Here is an 18,720-nt window from a genome sequence, read left to right on the forward strand (position 1 = left end):
CTCTGAAATAATTGGTGTGTTTGTGGAAGGCTGCATTTGGAGATAATCGTATCTCTGCACGGGCAGCCTGGCTATGAACGGCGGGCAGGCACCCTGCAAGGCCTAATAATGAACCTCTGGGACACAGGAGGGGTAAGTGCAGGGTAGGGAAAAGCTGGTTTTGCTCTTTAAATTGAAACTTTATGTAAATGCTTGGGCTTTTGGGGTGGGTGTGTTTTTCCAAGGTATGCGTTGTGGGTTTCCTGATGCTCTTGAGCTCTGGGGGAAAGCTGTGTGGCTGGCTGGAAAGGGCACTGTGGGAATATTGTATTTCCAAGGGTGACTTTGAGGAAGACAGATCCTTATCTTTTTCTCTTCTCGCTTTTTTGCCTTGTGTGCATGTCTGTATCTGTCTCTTTATTATTACTTTTGTTAATCTGTATGGGGCAAAGGCTTTGACTGTGCAGCTACTAGCACATGGGTGTTTGATTCTTGTTGAGCTGTCTGTATGAACTGTACTAAAGTAATTAGCGAAACTAATAAATCTTGGCTATTTTTATGGCTTTATCTCAGCTTTTGGTGCTTTTGTGAATTCTTTTGGCTATTTGAGCTGTTGCTCCTTCACTCAGTATCATAGCTATTTTGTTGTCTCCTATTGCTACTTAATTTTACAAAGCTTGCAGAAACGTGAAACCTTTGTACCGCCTCTTTTCTAAATCTACTTTAATGGAAACTTTCATAGTGCTGAAAACTGTCTGGATGACAGTTTCACTAACTCTTAAAAATTCCTGTTTCCAGTTGTGTTAGTTTCATAAACAGAAGTTTCTGAAAAGCATGTTGTCTGCTGTGTTCTTAGTTGTGTTAATGCTCATATGGTGTTAGAGTGTGCATGCTGTGGCTTGTTAACATGATGACATGAATATTGTCAACCTTATGGTTTTAAAAATCATGTTTTGAAGCAAACAGGCCCATAAATATAGAACCCTTTTTATTTGTCTCTTGTTTTCAAGTCTTTAAGGCTCTTGTTCTCAAGCTTCCCTTCAGCCATCGTGGATACAACTTAAATTGGAGCCATCTGATTCCAGGACTGAAAATTCAAATATCCCTCAGAAAAGCAACCTGAGTCAGTCATGAGTTGCATGATTTCAGACTAGTCTTCTGGAGGAAGATTTTATCTGACTTACGAGGCCGCTCCTTGAGAGCAGATTTTGAATGTTGCCAGTGCTATTGCTTATTCTCTCAGGTAGAAGCTGGTATTTACTTTACATATGCAGACCATCTGGTGTTGGACGTGGTCAGGTCAGGGTGTACATAAATTTCCTCGTTAACTTTATCATACTGGAATTAGTTTAACAAATGTAGGATTCCTCACTAACAGAAATGTGCTTTGTTTATTATTGCTACTTCTGCCTGATTGTTTTTCTGCTTACAGAGGGATGGCAGACATCAGTACTCTGAAATTACTGTGGCCCTGTGCTTGGGACTGAGCAGGATGTGTATCAGAACAACTGCCTGTGTAAATATGATGTATTTGGAGCAGAAGACAATTCCAAGTGTTACTTCTTTCAGGAATCTTCTTTCCCTTTGTCATAGCAGTTGAAGACCTGTTAGATTATGAGCAGCTTCATTAGCTCGTAATTAGACAGAATGAGGCAGCAGCCAAGATGATGGGTGTCACCTTTCCTAGCTAAGGAAGGGAAGCTGAAATCTTTTGGATTAAAGAAAAGCACATGAGTGATAGAAGGATTATTAAAATAAAAAGCATTTGTCCACTTATCTGGCATGACATTCTTGGCTTGGGTCTCTAAGTACCACCTTACCTGTGGCCGATAGTAGCTGTATTGCTTATTGTATTTTTCATGGTCATAAATATATTGTCTTGATTTACACTGTAGAAACCTTATTCAGAAGACAAACTCCCACCCACAATTATACATATTCTAGTTTAAATAGGGCAATGTATGTGAGATCAGAGAAAGAGGCCAAGGTAATGGTGATATGCATATCCTTGCAGACATGGTCGTTGCTGTGGCTGGCTCAGTCCTGGTGAGCACTTGGAGGGATCCCCACTGAGGTCAGGTTTTTGGGAATTCACTTGAAATCCAGTTGTGAAGGGTGATGAGGTGCTGGAAGGCGGCAGCAGGGTGGGCTGGGACTGGAGCTGGTGGCTGGGCCAACCTGAGAGAACTGGACTCAAGGGGAAAGGGATGGCGGGTGGCACTGGGGGGGCTGACCTGGGTTGCTGAGCCCAAGCGGGTGGCATTTTAAAGGCTCAAAATACTGTGCCTGGGTGGAGGGTGGGGAAGGAGGGGCCATGGTTGGGGCCAGGAGGAGAGAACAGCTGGGAAACTGTGGGAGATGGCCGAGCGAGAAACCGTAACGATGTGCTGTGCCGGCGTACTGCTGCTCGTGACCATGACTCCTTTGGTTTTAAACATTTAGTCGTGCTGAGGAGCTTACATGTGTCCCTTTATCTTTAGTGGGTTCATAAACTCGTTTTCCCGGAGAAACCTTTACAGTACCTGTAAATGTTGGACTTGAGCAGGCTTGCAGCTAGGCCATATGTGGGTTGGCGTGTGCTAATGGGAAGAGGCGTTCATCCTCAGCTGAAGCTGTTCGTGTTTGGAGGCTGGTGGCACACCCCCAGAGAGGAGCGAGCTGTGCTTCATGTCTGATGGGAGTTACAGCTGGAGATCGGGGTGCCAGACACTGGCCTTGGGGGAGGGCATGGTCTGAGGTGTCCAGGGGGTGTCTGTCTGAAAAACATTGGCCAATGCATATTGGGTTTTGTCTGGCAAAAAGGAGTACCTCCAGAGCAGGCAGAGCATCTATAGATTCCACCTTCTGGCTGTGATGCTTCGGTCTATTTAGATGTCAAATGAGAGTTTTAACTGCTTAAATTTAAATGCACAATTGAAGGGGGGGAAAGTGGTGTCCTGGAAAAACCAATTCTTGCAAGTTGCTTGCCTGCTTCAGCAGCACTGATGCTTGGACATGGGACATGATAACAGGGCACAGCAGGGCCAGAGCAGGTTTGGTACCTGGCAGAGTCAGGCCTAAAGACCGTCGCGGGGCATCTTCGTTGGGAACAGGCATGAGCATAAGCTGCTTTTCACACTCTGTAGTCACCGCAGAGTAGCGCTCTTCTCTAAAGCTTACAGATAAGTAACTAAAAGATTTGAATCTGAGATCTTAAAGTTTTTTAAAAGCCAGAAAGCATTTCCTTTCATTGGAAAGGAAACTTGAGACTCAATTACTTTGCTTTAAAAGGTCCCAGGCTGGTGGTTCAAGCAGGGGAGATGCTTGCCCTTGTTTACCATGGCTCCTGCACAACTAGCGCAGTCTCTTTTCCCTATTTTACACCTTGCCCAGACCTGAAGGGGTTACATTTTGAAATGAATAATGACTAAATTTATTCGTCATGGACAAATGATGACAGCTGTTGAGATGCTCCTGTTAGCGCATCCCAGGGGATAAAGTCAGGCTGGTTCCTAGTGCAAGCCAGCCCAGCCAGGCAGACTCAGCTCATCTTCATCCTGGATTATTTGTCCCGGGTTCCCCTTGCTAGCAGGGAATTTCCTTCCTAGAAGTGAAGCGAAGTTTCCTGGGATGAAATGGGTGCTGATGAGAATCCTGCAGGGCTGCAGTTGTAAAGAGAGGACTGAAGCCATAGCTGTTTAAATCCACGTGTGAAGACAGCATGCTTAATGAATACGAGGGGCAATGATTGATTATGTTCTGGACTGAAAGCCGCGGCGCTCTGTGAAGCTCTGTTACATCTGGGCACGCTATGGAAAATATGAAGGAATGTTGAGGAAGCTTATTTGCAGAAGGATATGTACTTGTAAGCAATTTTTTTTTTCTTCTTAAATAACGTAAAGGAATTGAAAAATGTAAAGCAAATTGTGTTCTCTTTTCCTCTAAGGCAGCAGAGTGGTGAGGAGACAAAGGCCTCTTTTATAAGGGCATGTCTCTGACGGAGAGTGCTATATGGCCCTTATAAATGAGCGTGTGGGGGGGTGTTGGGATGGGAGAACATCAATGGTTATTTAATGTTAGAACATGGCACTGATTCCGCTTCAGTGCACCTCTGCTGGAGTCATGAGAGTTACACCCATGCTGAATTTACCACCTCATGATTTGCAGATAGGCTGCAAAAAATATGATCCTAGTTCAAATGATTATTGTGAACAGGAGTCAACAAATAGGGGGGGGGGGGGGGAAGAAGGCTTTTTAATGATAAGAGGAAAACAAGCTATTATACATTATTATCTGTACTTCCACGTTCAGGTTTCTTTCTGTTCTTTGTTTCTCTTTCTGTCCTGCACACGTGCTGCTGGAAGACTTGATGTGCAGTTCTGAATGTGGCGCTGTCATTCTGCACTACTCAGATGAGAAAATGCTGTTGGGTTATTGAAGGGATATTCTGATGTGATAAATATGTAATGCTTAGTTTGTAGACTTAATGAACAGGAAGATGTGGTTGTAATCTAAACATCCCCAAAAGTGCGGGCTGGCTGTTAGGTTTTTTGGAGTGTTTTTTTTAGCTAATGCTGAGGAAAGCCTGTTTTAAATGAAAATAATAGTTTGTTTAATTGCTAAAATGCTACAGGAGTGTGATCCTTTTAATATCTGTTTTTCAGAATTTTTATTTATTATATGAAATAGCAAACCACACCCTCTTCATTCAGAGGGGTGAGGCTTTAAAAATGCAGATACAAGAAGTGAGTTAACTAAGACTGCATCTAGATAGCCTGAAATGCAGCTGATGGAGAATTTTATTACCAGATGAAAGTGGTTTTGAAATAGTAAAGTATCTTTTGTTTCAAGTATGACTGACATTCTCTTGTCTGGTTATATATATATGTATGACAGGTAATCATTTGCTTAATATCTATAGATGAGCTTTTGAAATAAATGCAATTGGGGCAAATTTTACTCAGAAGTTTTTGTATTCAAAGTCTGTGCAAGACTTTCTACATCACTTAAACCCCTTCCTAGAGGCTTCAGAGATTACTTGGTTTAGAGTCTATTTTGATCTGCCATGACCTTCTGTGCAACTCTCACCAAATGATGTTTTTGAAATAATTCCTGTTTAAACTAGACAGTATCTTTCAGGAAAAAAAGTTCAATCTTGCTTTTTAAGACCTGCCTGTGGTAGAATTCGCTGGGTGGTACACCTCCTAACCTTGTAGGGAGTCAGTCCTGTGATTATTGCAAAAAATGAAGGGGAGGAAAAATAAGGGAGGGGAAAAAAGGAGGTTCTGAACTTAATTTGCTTTTAGCCTCCAGCCAGTGGCCTTGTTGTTGTATATTTTTCTATTAGGTGAGAGACAATATTAATAAATCACACTGGAAAACTACGATGAAAAATCTTGAGTTGCTGTGTTAACACAGAATATAATCAAGCAACTTGTTAAGAATCTGGCCAGGCTAAACAGTCCCCTACAGTGAATTTTCATTTAATTTAATTAAAAACATATTTTCCAATCATTTAATCATTCTCATAGTCCTTCCCTGAGCTCTTTTCAAATTATTTTTGAATTATGTATGTCAGAAGATAAGTGTCAATAGGGAGGTAGCATGGTCTCCGTGGCCGCCTTAGGGCACTGTGTTAGAGAGCGCCCACATCTGAACTGTGGCTTATGATGTTCTCCTTAGCTGTGTGACCTTAAATTTCTTGATGTTAAAGTTCGTATGTTCACTTGTCTTGTTCGCTTTTGCCTGAACCGCAGTCTGAGTACCTGTTACTATATTACCCCTTTCCTTTAGATGTTACTTTTTTTTTCTAGCCCTTTCCCATATTCCAAGACTACTTCAACATCAAAATTAAGGGGAGAGATGCCCTTGGCCACCTTTCTTAACTTGTTGGATGCTGCTGTCTACCTGTCATATCAGTGTTGTGCTGTGATTGGAGTATGGCATCGTGTACACAGATGCATATCGGAAATGTGTTTTTTAGATGACTTGTGACAGTTCTCATGTGCCCATCTGCTAATAAGCCAATATCACTTTGGGCAGGGAAAACTCCTTAAGGCTGTTGGGCTGAGGACAGTACAGGCTTTTCTTTCTGTTTTTACCTCCCCCTAGAATATGTCTTTACTGTTACCAATTTATTTTCTTACTTTCAGAAAGCTCAACCTGTATTGAATTTCACTCATTAGTGTCTAACTAGGAGCCTGTATTTGTTACTAGATATTCCCAGGTGCTTTCCTGAATAGAGATGGATTAAAGCACCTGCTTGAGTTTTTTGCCAAGTGAAATTTCACAAAGGAAATGTTCCTGAAATGGTGGACAATGGTTGTGTACCTTGGACTGTTGGAGAGGGATGGACATGAAGCAGGTCTCAACTATTGAATGAAGTGTTAGTGTGGAAAAGCTAAGTGATGGGGACTGAGGTGGCTTTTCTGGCGTCAATAAATAATACGTGCTGTCTATATCAGCTGTCCAAACACTTTGTCACCTTTCAACCTAAGGCCGTTTTTTAAAGTAGATTAGCTAATCTGTGTAAAACTGCAATACAAGCACTCCTTTGGAATTGAAGTGACCTTCACTGAGAATCAAAGTGACTGTAATTCATTTTAAGTTAATTTATGTTCATGTTTGGAAGTACAGGCTGCGGTTCCCTTTGGATGTACACAGAGGGTTCAGTAAGTTTTAATACACCTTTATATTTATGGTTTTAATGAATTTTTCTATTTCTTCATAAAGAATCTCTGGTGATTGTTTAAAAAGTTGAAGTGGATTTGTAGCTCTGGATGGCTCTGTGATTAGTGGTCTAAATGGATAGTGGTTTATCAACAGCGTGGGTGTTGCCATGCGATCTTTCCTGGGTCACCCTGTTTATTCTTGATCTGGTGCAGCCAGTTAGTGGGGTGTGACAGGGCAGCCTGTACTGCCTGATCCCCGGCACACTTGGATCTTGGATTTGCTCACAGTCTTGGTTTCGCTAGAGCCCATAGCAAAATAGCTCTTGGAGGCATAAACATCAGAGATACAGACTGTGGACACGCTAAGTATTATCTGTGGCTTTCTGCTGTAGATTTGAAGTTTATTCTTTTTATCTGAATGCATTCATTGAAAGGGTTTATAACATAGTGGCTGCAATAGCAAAGGATTGGGTTCAGTGGCCTGGTGGTCATTCGTGAATAACTGGATTTCTAGCGTGAAGATGCTGCTGAGGTGAGAACTGGCAGAGCAGACCTGAACATGAAGCATGTTTGCCATCGCGTGGGCCTGCTCCGTGGGACATCGCTTTACTTCATTGGACTTACAGCTGAGTGTGCTTTTTTTGGCAGATAAAATTTTTGATGATGAAGACTCTGTGGATGGGAACAGACCTTCCTCAGCTAGCTCCTCTACGTCTTCAAAGGCCCCTGCAAACTCGCGCAGAGTTGGGATGGGGACTACCCGCAGGCTTGGGTCTGCAGCTCTGGGCTCCAAGTCTTCAAGTAAGCCAAATAGCATACATGAATTGACTTTTATACCAAGTATTTGTAGTGTTCCTATTCAAGCTTATTGCAAGGACTTTCATACTGGCCCCCAGGATCCAGTAACAAATTTTCCCCTATGAAATCATTACATGTACATTGTCTGCATGCCACAATCAAACTTTGGTAGGATGAGTCTCCAAGGAGTCCCCACACCCTGAAATGCGTTTTGCATTTTTGAAAGGTTGGACGTGTGCGATTGTGCGCTGAGGGCTATGAGTAAATTATGTCAATGTTGCAGTGTGTAGATTTTTGTCTTTATAGCTGCAACTCTAGCTGAACTGAGGCAGGCTGCTTACAGCTACCTGCTAAACTTCAGTCCATGCAATCTAAAACTGGCATGTTGGCTTTCTTCTAAGACCTTTGGGCCTGACTAGTAATGAAGATGCAGAAAGAAAACTGAGCAGTAATTATAAATGTGAGCAATAATTCTACATGTAATTATAATTCTACATGTGACCTAGAGAAATGGGAAAAATTCCCTATATCAGACAGTCTCTAATCTGATTAGTATTCCAAAGACTATTTATCTTCCTTACCATTTTTCTGTTTGTGCACCTGTCAGATCTGCACCTTCATCTATTATAGATAGGATTAAATCGTTAAAATAAAATCTCCCATATAATTAAAGTAAATATTCTCTTTCATCTTTCAAGCTGTGTCCCCTAACTGTTGAGTGACTACTGTAATGACTTCCCTAAATGTGCCCTCTGTGCCTAGGAGCTGAAGGATGCTGTGAATGTCTAGTCTGTGCCTGGCATTGAATTTCCCTGTTTCTGATTTCGTTACATCTGCAGCACTTTGAGGCTGCATAGATAGTGAACTTTCTCCTGATTAGGTGCCTTGATAGCTGGTGGTTTCTTAATTGATTCTCTTGTTGACAAGAAGATTGAAAAGGCTTTTTCATTTGTATGTCAGCAGCCAAAGAGGGAGCAGGTGCTGTGGATGAAGAAGACTTCATTAAGGCATTTGAAGATGTCCCAACGGTTCAGGTAAGTAGAATTACATGCTAAAACACAGAGTACTAAAAAGCAGGAGAAGGATATAGGATTTAGTCCTAATCACTGGCAAATTCTGCTTCATTGTGATGTTAGCAGATCTTCTTTAAGGTGAAGGCAAGTTGGAAGTTGGAGGGAGGCAAGTTTTAAATGGTGGTATCTGCCCATAGTTTGTGTGAAACCCTCAGAAGTGGAGGGAATGGGAGTGGGAGTGTTGTGGTAAATGTATCACAGGAGTGGACAAAGAGCTGGAACTGGATGTGCATGCTGCACAGTGCATTCCGGTTGAACAAAAACGTGAAGTCAGCAGAAGCCTCTCTACATCTTATGTGTACCATATGGGAACTGAAAGCAGTAATGGTGACTTGTTCTCTGGGATCACTGCTGTTGTGAGTGCAACAACTGGACAGTGCATGTCTGCTGAGAGATTTAGCTGGATAGCTGAGATGTGTCCCCTCTCTTTCACCAGAGCTTTATTTTTGGGACAGCTGAACAGCACATGTATCCACTCATGATCTTCTGTAGGTCTTCACTAATATAGCTGCTAGCACCTGTAGAAATGCTGCTTAAAATTGTGAAAATATAGTAAAATAATAAAAGATGATCCTTTAATCATCTTGTGGCCATTTAGTAATTTTTGATTGCAGGAAATGGGTGTAAATTATTTGCATTATGCAAAGCCAGCTGTGTCCAAGGCTAGCATGTGACACTTGTGTTGAGGAGCAAAGGACATAAGAATGTAGTTGGGAAGTGATCTGATTTTTTGGAGTAAATCTTGCATTGTGGTGCTGCTCTGTATTTAAATTTGCAGATTTATTCTAGTCGGGATCTTGAGGAATCCATAAACAAAATAAGAGAGATACTATCAGATGATAAGCATGACTGGGAACAGAGAGTTTCTGCGGTAAGTAGTGAACTTAAATATGAATTCTATTAATATAAGCTTTTTCTGCACTGAGCTTAATCCCACAAAGAAGGTATTAGGAGAACCTCAGAGTAAGGCTAGAATGTAGTTTAAGTGGTGAACATCTGTTATGTTCCCCCAAGCTTGGGGGGAATGTTTCCTTATGAGACTGAATTTAAACGACATCTGCGAAGGAAAATGCTATTTGATATACAAAAATCCATTGAGACAGCTTCAAGTTGAACTGGAAATCATGCAGCAGATCTAGATGTAAAGCTACAAATTTGCTAGCAGATGCTAAAATCAAAATGTCAAAAGTGGTATTCAGAATTTGATAAAACTTCCTGATGAGGCAGAAATTCACTTTTCTTATAGAGAACTTATTTATGCTTTTGCAAAAGGAGGTGTAAAACAATTCAGAAAGAATTTACACACTTAGGTTTTCAATAAATAAATATGACTGGGAAATGTGGAAGTGGAAAATCAGATGTTATATGCATGCCAAGACTGAGTTTTATTTACTGAGGTGAGTTGTGTTTTCATGATATAAATAGATGTATGTTCTTGTCTACACTGTAGGCTTTCATCACTGGTGTAGCAACTTTGACATGTCTGTCAAATCCTGTATTACAGAGCTGAGTGACACACTGTGCTGATTCAGCTTGCTTCAGGGTTTTTTTGTTTGCTGTACTGAGTAACAGTGAGCTTAAATCGAGGCATTGTACAGATGCCTCAGTGTACATCAGGGCCTGTGAAGTGTCCAAAAGAATGTCTATAGGATTAAATGGTGGTCCCTGTAATATTCATAGAAAACTTCCCAATTTGATGGGGTCAGGGTTCTACTTCTAGTAGAGCCAGATAATTATTTTAATGAAGTCAGTGGACATACTCTGTATATAAGTCAGTATTGCTCAGACCTGAGTATGAGACATCAAGTATGCCCTTCAAGTCTAGTCATTTTTTTAATACAATAGTTAGCCGTGAGAGGACCTAAGTTTTAGAAGCTGTTGTAAATAGGTGGTTTCTAAGGGGACTAGAGGAGAACCTTCAAGATATCTTTTGGCTTAAAAAGTAACGTTTAGGTTATTAACAATACAGTTTGTGTAGCTGTATGCAACACTTCTGGATTCCTATAACAGTTAGCTAGCGTGTTTGTATTATCGTACTAGTATGTTAACCTATGAGTTGAATATAAAATCTGAAATAATGAAATTGCTTGGACTTCAGGAACGGAGTTCCTCAATGCGTGTTGAGGAACAGTTCTACAAGGACCCTGGAAACCAAGTACCAGCCCTGAACATGACTGTCTTTGTGTTTATTGCTCATTAACAGTCACTGCTTTCTTTTACGGTGCTAACAGTTGAAAAAAATCCGCTCCTTACTTTTGGCTGGAGCGGCAGAATATGATAACTTCTTCCAACACTTAAGACTTTTGGATGGAGCGTTTAAATTATCTGCTAAAGATCTGCGGTCTCAAGTAGTACGAGAGGCTTGTATCACGTTGGGGTAAGTTTACTTCCTAAATGAGCTTGAAATGTGATGTACAAAAAAAAGGAACAGACACTGGTTAAAACACATCTAGGATGTAACTCATGCTGCTAGTACTACGTAGTTATAGGTAGAACATGGTTTTAAGCAGCTGTAGCAAAGTCATGTCCGTGTAGGTCACTAATTGTAGTTGGGCCAAACTGTGTTCTTGAGTTGTAAATGATGCTGATTTGAGATATGCTGAATGAATGAGCAAGCCATGCATTCATGCACTGAGTAGGGAAGTATTGAACAATAAAGCTGAAAATGTATATGTTTTGTTCTGGTTTGGATTGAGCTAGTTTTCAGTTTTGATGGTTTATCCCTTGTGAAAAGCTTCAAGAAAAAGGGCGTTGCAGTGTTTTCTTTTAGCTTTTTTGAAATTTGTGCACATTAAGGCAAAATAGGCAGTTTCAGAGAAACTGTAGTACAAACTAGCAAGTTGGGAAAAATACATTATTTCAGCATGATCCCATTTGATAATAAATTTTTCACTGTGCTAGTTATTTTGTTTTATGTGGAAGTTACTGTTTCTCAGAGTTCAGATGAATATAGAACACAAATTTGAAATGGAAGTAAATGAACTGTTTTTTGAAACATGGTGTTCTCTGTCCTTTTGAGTTGGAGAGGAGGTGACATTTGGGAAGAGTGAGATGTCAGGCATGCTTATGTCAGATGTTCTGTAGAAGTCTGACTGGCTTAATCCTCAGCACGCTTACTAGCATGACTTCATTCTGTCTTTCAGACATTTGTCATCAGTTCTGGGAAACAAGTTTGACCATGGGGCAGAAGCCATTATGCCAACAATTTTCAATCTAATTCCGAACAGTGCCAAAGTCATGGCCACTTCTGGTGTCGTAGCAGTTAGATTAATCATTCGAGTAAGTATATCTCAAAGGGACCAAAATGTTACCACTTCCAAATACTGTGGTGTTTCTGAAAAACTATGAATGTTACTGCAATGAAAATTAGATTCTAATCTGCTTTTCTGATTGTGCTGGGCTTGGCTGTCTCAGATGTCCTGCACCCTTGTGTAGATTATGATAGTTAAGCCCTGTCAAAATAGTAGGAAAAATGTTTCTTTGCGGAGAAGAAGTTTCTTTGTATTTCTATCCCTCTAAGAACTGAGCAAACTTTTTTCTCTGAATGGGTTTTAAACCTGCCTTGTAGGACAGACTCATCCTCTTCATTATGCTCTAAAACTCCTCACAGCCAGTGCAAATTTCCTAAAACCATTAGGTCACAGAGGTGACTTCTGCCTAGTGGTTCAGTGGGGAAGCTGTAGACAGCCTGATACCTGTCGAGTTGTCACTACTGACGGTCTGACACCACCTCTTGCAGTGCCTTCAGCTCCTTGACTCACTGGAGCCTGTCATTATAGAAGAAAATAAAATGCCCATTAAAGATATTTTAACATATAAAATATTTTTAATAATAAAAATATCTGTCCATATCTGTTAGTGTTCCTTTATTTAGCAGTTCTATTTTTAAGATTGGAAGAAAAATAGATATCTACATACTGGGCTCAGGTGGCTGAAAGAGATGGCCATTCATTCCATGGAACTGTGTGTAAAGGTGTAAAGATTTCTTCCTGGTTTTGTTGTTTGTTTTTCTTCTAGCATACGCACATCCCTCGATTAATACCCATCATAACCAGTAATTGTACCTCCAAGTCTGTTGCAGTTAGAAGGTGAGCATTTATTTTGAATTTATTCTCTTTTTTTACCAGTAAATAGGTTCACATCTACTTTCTGATAACATTCATGTATGTGTTTTTATTCATCAAAAGGTTTGATATACACACTTACTAAAGAATGCATCTCATTCTCCCCTGTGAGTTGGGATCAAATTCAAAGTCAGCTATCTTGTGTAAGCCACAGCACTGCAGAGAAGAAAAGGCACTTTTCCTCAAAGAAAAATGGTCTTTAAACTAATCTTTGTGCTTACATGTTGTTATAGTAATGTCATAATATTTTGGCTTCTTTACAGACATATTTCTCTTCTCCACTAATAGCCATTATAGTGACACATTTTCTTTGAGCCAGTCAGTAGAAGTTGTGTTCTGTGATAGTGTCATGTGGAAGTTGGACTGGATGTGCTGATGGTCCTCTCTGCACTTAAAATCAGGGTTGTTACTGAATTCTAATGTCCCCAAATGCTTCATAACAAAAGGTCCTGTTGTTCAGAGGCAGGCATGACAAAGTCAGTGTGCCTCTGTCAACTTAGAGAACTCAGCATTTCTTCTCTTTCTTCTCTCAGGCGCTGTTTTGAGTTTTTAGACTTGCTGTTGCAGGAGTGGCAAACACACTCCCTAGAAAGGTAAGGTCTGAAAACAAGTAGGTTAAGTCTCGCCTACTTATGTCTGGGGAGGTTAATTCTGGAGAAAGGATAATCTAAGACGTGAGACTATATCAGATAGCTCTAGTAAAGACATTTTTGGCACAAAAAACCCACATACATATGTGCACACACACCATTCATCCCTATAGTTCTGGCAGTCAGAGTTTGGTGAGTCTGTCTCCTATGCCAGCCCTGGAAAACCTGGCTGAGTGTATCCCTGAACTCAATAGATCGATCCCCTCAATATCACAACCCCCAGCCTTTTGCACCCTAAAGTGAGATGATGAGGTGAAGGATACCAGATGCCCCTTGGGAGCTTCTGAGGCTTCTACAGTACTTCAAAGTAATGAACAGTGAAAGTAATTGTGGGAGAAGGCTGGGACACAATTTCTTTAGCCCTAGACTACTTAGGCAGTTTCAATAGCTAACTAAAGACTGACCGTGAAGAATGCTGCTTGCCTTTTCCTAGTCAGCAATGTGGGTGAAATAACTGACTTATAAGGAATAAGTAAATAAAGGCTCCAAAGGATCTTACATGGAAATGTTGAGGATGTGATGAACTCTTAGTTCTTGGAGACCAAGGCTAAATCAAATTAGTCATTTCTTTATAAGTGTGGTGCATCTTTCTGGACTGCTGGATAATATTTTCCTTATTTCAGACACATATCAGTGTTAGCTGAAACGATAAAGAAGGGAATTCATGATGCAGACTCTGAAGCCAGGATAGAGGCAAGAAAGTAAGTGGAAGCTGTTGTTGGTATTTTTTTTTTTTTTTTTTTCCTCCCGTTCTTTGCTCCTATCGTGTTGTGAGTCAATGGTATTGCATGCTGGAGACTAAAATCCAGACAAATTATGTTCTCCTGGCAGTTGATGCCAGCTTTCCCTTGGCTTCAGTGAGAGTGTGTACTTCAGCAGGAGATGTCATACGAGGTGATCGCATAGGGCTGAGTTATATGTGTATCGCATCTTCTAATGGTGCTTGTTTCACTCTGTTCTTGTGATATTTTATTGTCTTTTTATCTGTCTGAGCAAGTAAAATGCTCTAGACAAGAGTCTGGAGTTAAGAACTAGTAACGTTGTCTTTCTTTTTGATGTTTGAGTTGCAGTTAACTGAGATTTTCTTCTGTTTAGTACAAAAATACAGTTATTTCTAATATATTTTTTCTTTTTGGCCTGTATGCAAGACTGGGTTATTTGCTACTCTTGAAACAAAAGTCCTTGTGCTAGTACACTGCTAAATAGTATCCTAAACTAAGGACATATTTCATGACACTGGAATGATATCTTAGTGTATATCTACAGGAAACTTTAATATTTGCAATTAGTTTTCTTCTGTTGAACATCTCTCGCATTTCCATTAATGTGTTTGTACTTATGGTAGTATGCTGATACACTAGGATTGTGCTCTTCTGAACAGAACACTGCAGGAATATTTTTCTTCAGAAAGGATGCTGCAAAACATGAAATCAATGAACAATAAATTTTATTAATCTAAATAAGCAGAGGTGTTTCACAGTAGGACTGTTTAAGTCCTTTGAAAGGGAACATGTCTGTCACTGAAAAATACAGTAGGCACTGAGACTTCACAGCAGGTGACTAGTTAAGCTGAATAGACAGCAAGCAGAATGGCTGAGACTTCAGGGAGCATGCTTAATTTCTTCCCATGTTTCTTAATTAACAGTGTGGCTGATTGTAAGGCAGAAATTTGTTTCCTTCTAGTGATGTGAGAATGCATGTGACTTCTTTGAGGACTGGCTGTCACACACAAACAATTCTTGATTCATTTGAGCTGACAATCTTACTCTTAAACTGCCCATTAGTTGCCCCCTGAAAAGGGCTGAGAGTCTTCATCTCCTTTGTGACAAGAGTGAATTGTGTTTAGCCATCAGCCAGGAGATTTGGACCAGAGAGGAATTCTTCCCTCATCTTAAAATGCTCTTTTATTTTCAGCATGGCACTGATTGGAAGGCTATAGGAGCATATCTTTCCTTTTCCTTATTACTTCTTCCCAAAAAGACAGTCAACAGCCTCAACTCAGTACAGAGGGTTTGTCTCTGCAGCGTTGTAGAAGAGCTGTTTCTTAAACTTAAGGAAGAAAACAACACCAGCTGGTGCTTTCTTGAATCAGGCCCATGCATGCGTTCTGCTTTTGGCATATTTTTGAAGTAGCTATTGAGCACCCAGCCCCAAACTAGTATCAGTCTAGTGGGTCTACCATTTCCCATGTACGGTAGACAGCTGGAGGGATGAGGGTTCCTTCTCTAATAAAGCTTTTTTGACTACTTGTGTTTTTACAATGCACCAAATGGTGCGTTCCTCTCTTCTTATTTTCATTTGGTTTGTCTTCTGTGCGGCTGTTTGAGCAGTACTATGGGTTGAAGAAAGTGATATGTCTTAAATGTGTCAAAGGGGCAGTAGACAGTTGAAATGACAGGCTAATGAGCCCACTAATGCCAGTAGTGAAAAGGGCTCTGGCTGTACCTGTGCTCCATGGCCCCCTAAAACATGACAAGAAAACGTTCATGATATTGTGCCTTGCTTCCAGGTGTTACTGGGGTTTCCACAGTCACTTCAGCAGAGAGGCAGAACATTTGTACCACACCTTGGAGTCTTCCTACCAGAAGGCCCTGCAGTCGCATTTGAAGAACTCTGACAGCATCGTGTCCTTGCCACAGTCAGATCGCTCCTCCTCCAGCTCCCAGGAGAGTCTCAAGTAAGTCCTTTGATGTCACCACTACTCAATTTAAACAATTGCAGGTAGCTCCATTGAATTGGAGGGAGCCATCACATTGCTTTGCCTCATCTGGTCATCATTTGACCTCAACACTTGTTACTCCAAAATGTTTTTGGGTTTTGGGTTTTGTTTTGTTTGGTGGTTGGTTTGGGTTTTTTAAGCTGATGTTGTATTAAAATAAAAAGCCAGCAAAACCCATTGCTAGCTTAAAAAAAAAAAATCATTATCTTGACTCCATAAATAATTTTTGAGGAAGCTTTTTGTGCTCAGCAGGTACTGTTAGTCATTCCTTCCAGGTGTGCTTAAAACAGTGCTTGGATTGAAATTCTGTGTTTAGCATTAATCCTAGAGGTATAAGTCTGCCTCTTTCCATATAAGAGAAAAAAATGACTAAACTAAATTTGAGTTGTAACCGCAAAATCAGTATGTAACTCTTCTGTTGAATGTATGTATTTTAGTTTCTCTTAGAGATGCAGCCAAATTAGGCTGCAAATGTCCGCAACTTGAGTGTTAGACCTATGAAACATATCCATAACTTATTGGTGTAACGCTTTAAATCTACAAGAAGTGTTCTTAAAAATCTGTTCTAGCTCAATGTGCATACTAATTTTTTTAGTGCCTTTGTAAAGAATTTCATGGTGGTGCTGTGTTTATTCTTAAACAATAACCTTTGTTAGTCTATTACTGTATATAAATAGCTTGCTATTAACTCAGTTGTGTAATGAGGGAACAGAGTAGTACTGTTACGGATGATTATAAAATACCAGTTTTGTTTTAATAAATATTTGTATTAATTTCTAGCCGTCCATTGTCTGCCAAAAGAAGTCCTACTGGAAGTACTACATCTAGAGGTGAGAACAGGAGCTGAAAAATGCACTCGGGTGTTGCTGAGGAAGTGTGATGAATTAGAATGAGAATTTCAGACACTATAACATGCAAAACCCAACTCTGATCACTGTTTACTGGTCCTTAAAATGGCAACTTATTATGTAAAATTTTTAATTAGTTTTGGGCTGTTATACCACATTCTGTGCATCAACTGCTGATATAATGATGCTTTTGGAAGTTAGTAAACCTGTTATTGCTTGCACCTGAAGAGAAGGCTAAAAAGCCTTGAAAATTGTAGCCAAGGCATGTTTAGCTGTGCAATAGCTGGAATAAACTACTGCTGATGCCAAGACATACAGCTACATAGTCTAATGGTGCATTTAGCTTTACAATTTTCTGTCATTCATTTTCTGTGGGTTTAGCACTTACTGGAGGCATCATCTGCACACAAGTCCTGCAGTGTTAAATTCCATCTCGTCGCTAATCTGGTTTAACTATTAGATGGAATATTTAGGTGCAGCTTTTCTGTTCTACATAAATAGATACAATAATCTAAACAGTAAATTTTAATACAGAATGTAACAGACAAAACTTTGTTGGTAGAAGATAAGCTGCCTTCTACACCTGACCAAGATCGGGTTCTGGCTGGTTTGTGTATACACTACACTCTGCTGAGACCTTTGATTCAAGGAGATACTGGTGTGGAACCTACTTGACTGTGCACACAAATGCATGTTTGCTTGCAGCTGAATAGACAAGCTTCATGCTTAAGAGGGTAAGCATCAACAAGTGATGTGGACAGCAGTCCTCATGAGAAGATGAAGCGTTGGGAAGGAAGTTAGTAGAACCTGAACTGAAGGACCTGCAGGTCTGTTTTGGCCAGCAACTCAAAGGCTGGTGATGGGTACTGTCATTGAACTTTCCCATCTAGGTTCTGTTAGAAATTTCTTTATTACTGGCCTGGCGGCCTTTTTGATCTCAGCATTTAGGTTAGTGTCTGATAAAGTTCTTAGAGGTAGCATCAGGTCAGCATTGAAATATCTTTGCAGGCAGTGTGGGGAAGCCCATGTTGCCCTGATAAAGCATTCTTAGTTGAGGTATTTCAGTGCAAGCAGGGAGCATTAAAAATAGTACATTAAACTGCTTGTCAGGCTCTTTGAAGCACACAGCTCAAAAAATTAATCTTCTTTATTCTGGATCTCCCACTCCCATCTGCAGCATCTACAGTAAGTACAAAATCTGTGTCAACACCAGGATCTCTGCAGCGATCCCGCAGTGACGTCGATGTGAATGCAGCAGCTAGTGCCAAGTCAAAAGTGACGTCTTCTGGAGCATCCACCCCCTTCAGTTCTGCTGCAGCCTTGCCCCCAGGCTCATACGCATCACTAGGTAAATCTACATGTTCTTGTACTCTTCAGTTAGCTTTCTTTACAAGCAGAAAGTGCCTCATAGTTTTATTTGAATATTAAACTCTAAGTAGAAGAACATATCTCTGAGATAGTTACCAGCTCTCCAGGATCAGTGTGCAATCTCTTGCCCTTTGGGATTAAGGAAAAAAATTTGCAACAGAATTGACTTGAAGCAACTTTCTTAGGTTTTGAATTGTTTAATAGTCTGCGTCTCACTCTTCTTTCTGGGGAAAAGCAGATCTTATTCCAATTCTGGGACATTATTGAGGAAAATACTTACTGTTCAATTCCTTTTGATGTTTCCCTCTATCTCTTTCCCTTCTCTTCCTTTCCTCCCTTCCTGAAACTGGTTTTCCATTAATTGTTTTATGCTTTGAATAGTATATCATAGTTGAGTTTGATCTCTTTCTGTTTTACGAAAGAGAAAGGTGTAGAAGTAGAGAGAAGTCATCATCCTTCCTGTTTCACCACACAGGATATAAGTATCTGTTCCTTATGCTGACTCTTCTTG

At 40.4% G+C, this 18,720-nt stretch overlaps 1 protein-coding gene across 9 annotated transcripts in view; it reads left to right on the plus strand.

The window, feature by feature from the left end:
- Positions 1–18,720, plus strand: part of CLASP1 (cytoplasmic linker associated protein 1) — a 167,608-nt gene that overhangs the window by 67,401 nt on the left and 81,487 nt on the right. For all 9 annotated transcript variants that reach the window (XM_075710059.1, XM_075710065.1, XM_075710062.1 and 6 more), the window contains exons 8-18: positions 7,278–7,430; positions 8,388–8,461; positions 9,279–9,371; positions 10,732–10,877; positions 11,644–11,779; positions 12,518–12,588; positions 13,158–13,217; positions 13,898–13,975; positions 15,784–15,951; positions 16,774–16,823; positions 18,019–18,189. In XM_075710059.1, the coding sequence (XP_075566174.1) occupies positions 7,278–7,430; positions 8,388–8,461; positions 9,279–9,371; positions 10,732–10,877; positions 11,644–11,779; positions 12,518–12,588; positions 13,158–13,217; positions 13,898–13,975; positions 15,784–15,951; positions 16,774–16,823; positions 18,019–18,189 (1,200 nt within the window). The remainder of the gene's footprint in view (positions 1–7,277; positions 7,431–8,387; positions 8,462–9,278; positions 9,372–10,731; positions 10,878–11,643; positions 11,780–12,517; positions 12,589–13,157; positions 13,218–13,897; positions 13,976–15,783; positions 15,952–16,773; positions 16,824–18,018; positions 18,190–18,720) is intronic.

The sequence above is a fragment of the Pelecanus crispus genome, chromosome 5 (assembly GCF_030463565.1).
Source record: "Pelecanus crispus isolate bPelCri1 chromosome 5, bPelCri1.pri, whole genome shotgun sequence".
Taxonomy (NCBI): Eukaryota; Metazoa; Chordata; class Aves; order Pelecaniformes; family Pelecanidae; genus Pelecanus; species Pelecanus crispus.